At 50.2% G+C, this 8,408-nt stretch overlaps 1 protein-coding gene across 1 annotated transcript; it reads left to right on the forward strand.

The window, feature by feature from the left end:
- The first annotated feature begins 1,156 nt into the window (after positions 1–1,156).
- Positions 1,157–2,827, forward strand: RHOV (ras homolog family member V). Its single transcript, XM_068966043.1, has 3 exons — positions 1,157–1,364; positions 2,139–2,197; positions 2,384–2,827. Exons 1-3 carry the CDS (start codon positions 1,157–1,159, stop codon positions 2,825–2,827), a joined length of 711 nt encoding a protein of 236 aa, XP_068822144.1.
- Positions 2,828–8,408: the final 5,581 nt, after the last annotated feature.

Below are 8,408 nucleotides of genomic sequence, written 5' to 3' on the forward strand. Positions count from 1 at the left end.
GAAACTTTTTTCAAGAGATTTTAAAATTTGGACTTAGGGATTTTTATACTACCTACTGCTTGAAAAATACAATTATTTCTTTTCTTCAATTTTCACTGGCCTACTCCCAACACTCTCCTTTCAACAACTCATGAAGGAGTTGTTTTCAATGATCTTTATATAGGCTGAGATCTTTGTATAGGCTTGGAATTCAGAGAAAGCATTCTGGACCTGGTGTCACTTGGTGTGGCTACAATAAAGAGATGAAATTAGCATCAGGCTATTCTGCGCTTGCTCTCTTGGTGACCTTCCTAGGGCTACATGAGATATCATGTCTCTATCTATAAACACCTTCTAGGGCAAGGACAATGGGTGGCCCAGGACAGCATCAGCAAACAGGTAATTATTATCTGCTTTTGATGATGATGAAGATAATATTAGAGACTTTGGGGATATAGAAAATATTCAATTGGAGAATTGTCCTTGAAGATCCTCCCCAGCTAGCTTCTCCAGCATCCCGAGATCCTTCAAAGGAGCAGAGTGAAGGTGTTTAAAGCCTGCCTTCAGGCTGAATCTAGAGGCAGCTCTTCTGTGGAAGAGGTACAATATATTCTTGCCGGCCGTGTTCCCTCTTGAGTTTATCTTCTGCCTCTTCATGATCTCTTTATTTTTAAAAAAGTAATTCTTTAATAAAATTATTATCCAGCCTTTTTAATACTCAAACATGTCTTTTTTTATTGTTTTCATTTGAACAAACGTTTAATTTGAACATGTTGCAGTGTGTGTTCTGCAATTCGCTTCTTCTTCCTAACAATAAATCCTGGATATCTGTCTCTGCCAGGATACCGAGATCTGCCTCATCTGGGCAATTCTTTGTTCTCGAACTTGTGTGATTCCCTGAGCGTCCGTTTTCGGCCCGCGTCTCTACCTCTTGGTATTAGAGACTGCCTGACCTCTTGCGGCGTGCTGTAGAGGGAGGTCCTGAAGGAGGCTCGGAGGGTGGGCGGGGTCCGAGGCCGCTTGGGGTATGCAGATGAGGTGGGCGGGGTCCACATATACCCACGGGTAGCGGCTGGCGGTTGAACTGGGTCTCCGCGGATTCAGTCAGAGGCAACCTACGGAACGTGCTTCACCGATCACAGCGGAGCCTGGTCCCCGGCTGTCCCCGGAGCGGGCCATGCCCCCGCGGGAGCTAAGCGAAGCCGAGTCGTCCCCTCTCCGATCCCCGACCCCTCCCCCGGGACGGGGCAGCGCGTCCCCCGAGCTGGGCATAAAGTGCGTGCTGGTGGGCGACGGCGCGGTGGGCAAGAGCAGCCTCATCGTCAGCTACACCTGCAATGGGTACCCCGCGCGCTACCGGCCCACAGCGCTGGACACCTTCTCCGGTACGTTCAACGGCCGCGTGGCTGGGGTGGGGTTGTGCACTCGGGGGCTGCGTCTGGAGCAGAGGAACCAGTGCACCGAAGCCCCCGGGGAGGCTGGCGGGAGCAGGCCTCGAGGTGGCGCTGCTGAGGCTTGGTGGGATCCAGGACGCTCTTTCTTTTTCTTAAAAAATTTTTTTTTTCTTCATTTATCTTTAGCTGTGCTGGGTCTTCGTTGCTGCGCGGGTTTTTCTCTAGTTGCGGCGAGTGGGGACTACTGTTGGTTGTAGTTCGCTGCTTCTCGCTGCGGCGGCTTCACTTGTTGCGGAGCACCGGCTCTACAGCGTCCCGGCTTCAGTAGTTATAGCATGTTTAGTTTCGGTTCCAGGGCTCTAGAGCACAGGCTCAATAGTTGTGGTCATGGACTCAGCTGCTCTGAGGCAGGTGGGATCTTCCTGGACCAGGGCTCGAACCGGTGTCTCCTGCATTGGCAGATGAATTCTTACCACTGAGCCACCAGGGAAGCCTCTTTTTCTTTTCTTTATTCGAGTATAATTTCTTTACAATGTTGTGTTAGTTTCTGCTCTGCAACGAAGTGAATCAGCTATATGTATACCTATGCCTCCCTCTTGAACACTCGCCTCCCCCCATACCACCCATCACAGAGCACAGAGCTGAGCTCTCTGGGCTGAACTGTAGGTTTCCACTAGCTATTTTATACACGGTAGTGTATCTACATCAAACCTAATCTCAGAACGCTCTTTCTAACTCAGTCTTTCCCCTGCCTCTCCCCTGCAGTGCAAGTCCTGGTTGATGGAGCGCCGGTGCGCATTGAGCTCTGGGACACAGCGGGACAGGTGAGAAGTAGGAGCATCCTCTACTGATCTGGGGTGAGGTGGGTTGGAGGCTGGGAGGATCCCGGGTCCATCAGGAATGGAGAAGGGCTTGAGCCCTTAGTTATGAGTCTCAGTCTCTAAACCCAGGTGACAAGGGATTACCTGCATCCTGTGGCAGGGAATAATGGCCTGGACTTTCCATCCTAGGAAGACTTTGACCGCCTTCGCTCCCTCTGCTACCCGGATACAGATGTCTTCCTGGCCTGCTTCAGTGTGGTGCAGCCCAGCTCCTTCCAAAACATCACAGAGAAATGGCTGCCAGAGATTCGTACTCACAATCCCCAGGCGCCCGTGCTGCTGGTGGGTACCCAGGCCGACCTGAGGGATGATGTCAATGTACTGATTCAGCTGGACCAGGGGGGCCGGGAAGGCCCGGTGCCTCAACCCCAGGCTCAGGGTCTGGCCGAGAAAATCCGGGCCTGCTGCTACCTGGAGTGCTCTGCCTTGACGCAGAAGAACTTGAAGGAGGTGTTTGACTCGGCCATTCTCAGTGCCATTGAGCACAAAGCCCGGCTGGAGAAGAAGCTGAACGCCAAAGGTGTGCGCACCCTCTCCCGCTGCCGCTGGAAGAAGTTCTTCTGTTTTGTTTGAACAGCTGTGGCAGCAAAATGATCGGTAGGCCAATGGCCACAGACTTCTAGAACCTGAGGTGTGGGGCCTTTGAGGGGCTCTGCTGGCAGGGCCAGGCCACCCCCCTGGGACTCAGTTCCCATCTGAACGCTGTGGAACCATGGGCCTTTAACTGCCCGCTCTTAGATGCCAGGGTGAGCCTAGGGCCTGGAGGAGGGAAGGCTCTGACTTGGATTTCTGTGGTCAAGGCTGACAGAGAAATGCCAGTACTTTGATTTTCATGGGATGATCCTGACAGCGTCAGCTGCCTCCAAGCAGCTTGGGATCCAATTCCCAGTTTCTTATTATGGGCCCTCAAGCCAGCCTGGCTGAAGTAGGACCCCTTTTGGTGGTCCCCACCCCTTCCTTGGCCCAGGGGTGAGGAAGAGCCTGAAGAACAGCTGGGCATCTCAGAAGGCTGGAAGGTATTCAGCCCTGATTTGGAGAGTTTAGAATGAATTGAATAAGACAGAGGTCTGTGAGAGATTCAGAAGGAGCAGAAAGTACAGCCTTGGAGCCTTAGGACTAGAGGCAGGCTGGGGACAGATCAGAGGGCTTCACTTGGAACGAAGAAGAGAAAGGAGAGAAGAGAAGTGGGGCAGCTGAAGAGCAAGGCTGACACTTGGGCTGTCCTCAAAGCCTCAAGGCCAGGGAGGGCGGGGCTGGTGCCTGAGAAGAACTGGGTCTCAGGGCTCCCTAAGCACTGCCCAAACTGGCTGGACAGGAGTGGGGAAGGAAGTGAGAGGCAAGGCCTAGCAAGAGGAGGGGGAGGAGCTGCAAATCGGAGCCTAAAGGAAGAAGGGGCTTTCTCCAAAGTCATAGCCTAGAAGACAGGGCAATGTGGAATCTGCAAATAAAGCCTTAAGTTTCTGAAGCTGCTGTCTCTGTGTCTTTTTCTGGAGAGGTCAGCATGTTGGTCCCTCAAGACCCAACAGTTTGGATAGACAGCTTGGGTACCAAAAGACTGAGGCTAGATTGAAAGGTGAGGACTGGTCTAGATGGAACAGTGATGGGAACTGGCCTGCGGGGAGGGGTTTGGGGTGCCCCGTTTGGGGCTTAGCTGGTTCCCAGGAGAGCTAGCGTGGGAAGCAGCCTGGAAACGGGTTTCCCCAGGTGTCAGCGCCAGAGCTGCTTTCCCATGACCTCACCGGGCGGGTGGTGCCCCTCCCCTCTCCCCCTCCCTTCTGGAGCACAGTGCTCAGCCCTGGGCTCTGGGGCAATCCTGAGCCCTCTAACCTTCCTGCTCTGATCCTTCCAACAGTCTACAGTGCCCAAGGGTTTCAGATTGGGGAGGGCCTCTCTGGTTTAGACCCCAGACACGAAGGGACCCCCATACAACTTAAACCTCAACCACTGGCCAAACTTCTTGGACTTGGGTTGGTTGAACTCAGTCTTTAGACTTAGCACTCAAAGGCTACATAAGGACCTAGTGAAGGTCAGGATGCCAGTGTCAACAATTTATATTGCTTTTTATTCTTTTTTTGGCTTCTTCTGTGCAGGTTGTGGGATCTTAGTTCCCCAACCAGGGATTGAACCTGCCCTCAGCAGTGAGAGTGAAGTGTCCTAACCAGTGGGCCACAAGGGAACTCTGGTCAACAATTTAAATAGAAGTTTGGCCCCAGAAATTCTCTGAGAGTGAAGGTTCATTGATTGAGGACTTGGAGAGGAGCAGGGATTCAGAGAACATTCCCTGGACTTGGAGCTGGAAGGATGTTTAACAGGTGAATTTGGAGTGGGAAGGGCACCACTTTACCTGTAAGGAAAGGGAGGCTCAGAGAAAAAAAGGTAATATCCCAAGTAATATACTATTATAAGTAGCCATAAGAGCACTTTGCAAGCTCTAGAGTTGGTATATGGTAAGTGTTGTTCGTGTGGAGAGGTATTTCTAAGGCACACCTGGGATGCTTGCTAGGCAACTAAAGGGCCAGGTGAGCCCTCTGTCTCAGCCCAGCTCCCTCTGCAGGAAGTTGTGTGTGTGTGAGAAAGAACGTGCCTGTGGGACAAAAATCCTAGCCAAGTGAAACCTCAGATAATCCCCAAGTTTAGTTTTGGCCAAGACTGTCCACCTTCTGCCCCACCTGGGCTCTTCCCCCAGAGCTCCAGCCAGCTGTCTCCCTTTGCCCCTTGCCCCCTCAGGTGGATGGAGTCTCACGCCCCTGCTCCATGGCCGGCTGTTACCTCAACCCAGCCTGACACACTCCCTTTCCTGGGGGGCAGAGACCCCAGTTCAAGTTCAGGGCCTGGCATCAACCATGACCTTAGGCAATTTTTTTTTTCCTTCCTTGTGCCTCAGTTTCCTCATTCGCAAAATGAAACACTCAAGTCTCCGGATTAGAGATTTTCAAACCGCTCCAAGGTGACTTAAGGCGCTATGGGTTGGGGGAGGAAGCCTAATCAAGTGATCTTCGGGGTCTCTCCCACCTCCAGCTTCTTCCCTAATTCTCTGATGGTACTAGTATACCCGTGTCACTTTGTCTTCTCTCCTGCTGGGTCACTGAGCCTTGTCCGCCTCTCACCTGCATCTCTGCCGCTGCCGCTTCCCACCCCGGTCCCCCTAGTGCTGCTGCTTTTCTCCTGGCGCTTCCCTGACTCAAGACTCTTCCTAGATCTCAGTGCCTGCAACGAACTCCCAGCTTCTCATTTCAGCACTCAAGACCACAAACCTGACACCAACCTGGACAAGTCCAGATTGTCCCAGTGATCCCCACTCCCTGATCCCCATTTTTTACTTCTGACTCCAAGTCTTTGCTTTTGTCAAATCCTCTAGAAAGTGCCCCCCACCTCCTCTCCCAACCAAATGCCCAATTTCTCCTTTAACCATCTTCTAGTCACTACTCAAGTCAATACTTCCAGTCAATACTCTCCAGGACCTGGATCATTTATGTCTGCACTGCTGTCTTAAATTTAGTCCTTTGCTCAGGCTACACCACCGCCCCCCACCCACCATCACCAGCTAAATGGAGAAGGAACAAGTCCCATTCATGCCCCGTGTTCCCACAGGATCATGGGCCCAGGCAACATTTGCTGCTGGCCAATTAGTGCTTGGGGTTTCCCTTGCGACTCTGATGGTAAAGAATCTGCCTGCAATGTGAGAGACTTGGATTTGATCCTCGGGTTGGAAAGATCCCCTAGAGAAGGGAAAGGCTACCCACTCCAGTATTTTGGCCTGGAGAATTCCAGGGGCTGTATAGTCCATGGGGTTGCAAAGAATTGGACACAACTGAGCAACTTTCAGTTTCATTAAGTGCTTGAGATAAAAAGCCAAGCAGTGAGCCCTGCAGGAGATCCCAAGGATAAAGCTCATCTCCAAGTCTTTGCCCAGGGGCCTTACCACAGGCCTAAAGAGTAATGGAATGGCTTGGGATTTCCCTGGTGGTCCAGTGGTTAAGACTCCTTGATGCCACTGCAGGGGGCCTGGGTTTGATCCCTGGTGAGGGGACTAGATCTCACATGCTACAGCTAGGAGTTCAAATGCTGGTACTAAAGATCTCGCATGCATCAGCTAAATGATCCTACATGCTACCATGAAGATCTCACATGATGCAACTAAGACCTGGATACAGTAGAGATAAATATTTTTTTTAAAGAGCGATGGCTTGCTGGAAAGGCCTTCTGAGGCACTGGGGCCCATGCCTGTACAGAGCAAAAGGGGATTTACCTCTTGTTCCAAACCCACCATCTCACTCGCTGTGTCTCTACCATGTGATCTCTCTCTACTTTTCTGGGACTGTTTTTATCTCTTTATCTCTCTCATTTACCTCTTTTCCCCTCTTTTCTCTGCTCTTGAATCTAAAGGAACATTGAATATATTAACTGGAAAGGAATGTATGTTTCTTACATATACAGTCTTAAATTAGTGCTTATTGATGTAAAATTATTTTTAATATCTGTGGAACCAACCCTTAGTTGATGTTTTTAAATATCTATTTTCTTTTTTCACAATAAATGCTTCTCTTACAGAAAAACTGGAAAATCCAAAGCACTAGAAGATTGAAATGTACCCATAGTCTTAATTCCCAAAGATAATCCATAGTAACAATTTGATGTTACTTCCTTTTGGTTTTCTCTGTATATTTTTGAACTATTTCTTGTGATTATGCTCGATATAATTTTGTATTTTCTGTTTAAAATTTTAACAGCTTTTTCATGTTATTATAAACTCTGATTAGAATCTGTAACCACTTATGTATGTTTGTTTACTATTTCACTCTGATCATAATTTCTTCAACTAGATCCCCATTTGGGTGCATTAAGGTTGTTTTCCTTTAAATATTTTTTTCCTTTTATAAATGAGATTAAATCCACAGTTGATTATTTTTTCCACCATGGATTGGTGACCATCTACAGAAAAAACATCCTTCAATTTTGGCTTGGAGACTGGGCCACCATATGATCGTGAATGGGGCCTATGAGGGAGCTTTGCCTGTTGACTTGTCAGAGGCTCTTTCTGTTGAAGCATGACTAGCAGATTGTGGGTGTTCAATAAATACTACATGATGACAAGGTATGTATATATGACATATTGGTGTTCATGTACATCCCTCTGCGTCCCTGTTTTTGCTCTTGTGTATTTCAAGTGGCTATTACCTTTGTGCAGACTTCTGAACCCTTCCATGCATGTGCAAGTCTGTGTATCTACATGTGTAAACATGGATGTCTGTCTTCATGTGACATGTGTGTAGCTCCGCATGTGTATGTTTGTGTATCCACATAATACCTGCCCTTAGGAGTGTGTATTATACACAATTCTATGTGTGTAACTGGCTGTGTGTTGGGCTTCCCAGTTGGCTCAGTAGTAAAGAATCCTGCTGACTTGGACACCTGGGTTCAGTTCCTGGTTTGGAAGGATCCCATGGAGGAGGGCATAGCAACCCACTCCAGTATTCTTGCCTGGAGAATCCCCATGGACAGAAGAACCTGGTAAGCTACAGTCCATGGGGTCACAAAGACTTAGCACATACGCATGGGTGTGTTGGATGTGTGTTGGTCTCTGTGCCTGTGTGTGTACATCTAGGTTTGGGCCTTGTTTCTTCGGGACAGTATGTCTATGTGTCTGTGTGTGCCCAGGCTCAATTCTGGGTGGGTCTGTGTGTGTGTGGGGGGTGGGGTTTCTCCACGAGCATCTTTGTGCTGGGTGTGTGTGCTGGGCTGGTGTGTGAGTGCACACTTGAGGGAGCTGGGCCTTACTCGCCTTCCCCCGGGTAGCAGAGCGGTGCCCAGGGCAGAGGTGACACACCCTCCGATCTCCTCATTCTCCTGGGAACCAGCTTGGGAGAGTGAGTGAGACCGAGAGCAGACTGCGTCAGGAGTACCGGCCCCTTTTGCAACCAGCCCAAGCCCCAGGCGGTAACCAGGCTCTCACAGGTCAGACCTGCCCACTGTGCCCGGCTGCCAGGAAACCCCGCTCCCAGCAGGGCTGTGCTGTCAGCGCCCTCCCTGGGCCTGGGCCAAATCCTCTGGCGAGCGGAACTCAGCCAGCCAAAAGGCCACATTAGTCACGCTGTGGCAACAGTAGGGAGTGACTTCCCAGGCCTAGGCAGTGCTGACTGTCCCAGGAAACCAC

This window comes from Capricornis sumatraensis, chromosome 2 (assembly GCF_032405125.1).
Source record: "Capricornis sumatraensis isolate serow.1 chromosome 2, serow.2, whole genome shotgun sequence".
Classification (NCBI taxonomy): domain Eukaryota; kingdom Metazoa; phylum Chordata; class Mammalia; order Artiodactyla; family Bovidae; genus Capricornis; species Capricornis sumatraensis.

What these genes read in the sequence shown, in the direction of transcription:
- RHOV (XM_068966043.1), top strand. Translation starts at nt 1,157, where the DNA reads ATGCCCCCGCGGGAGCTAAGCGAAGCCGAGTCGTCCCCTCTCCGATCC. An exon ending in AGCGCTGGACACCTTCTCCG is followed by an intron (nt 1,365 to 2,138) that starts GTACGTTCAACG and finishes TCTCCCCTGCAG; the next exon opens with TGCAAGTCCTGGTTGATGGA. An exon ending in TCTGGGACACAGCGGGACAG is followed by an intron (nt 2,198 to 2,383) that starts GTGAGAAGTAGG and finishes TTTCCATCCTAG; the next exon opens with GAAGACTTTGACCGCCTTCG.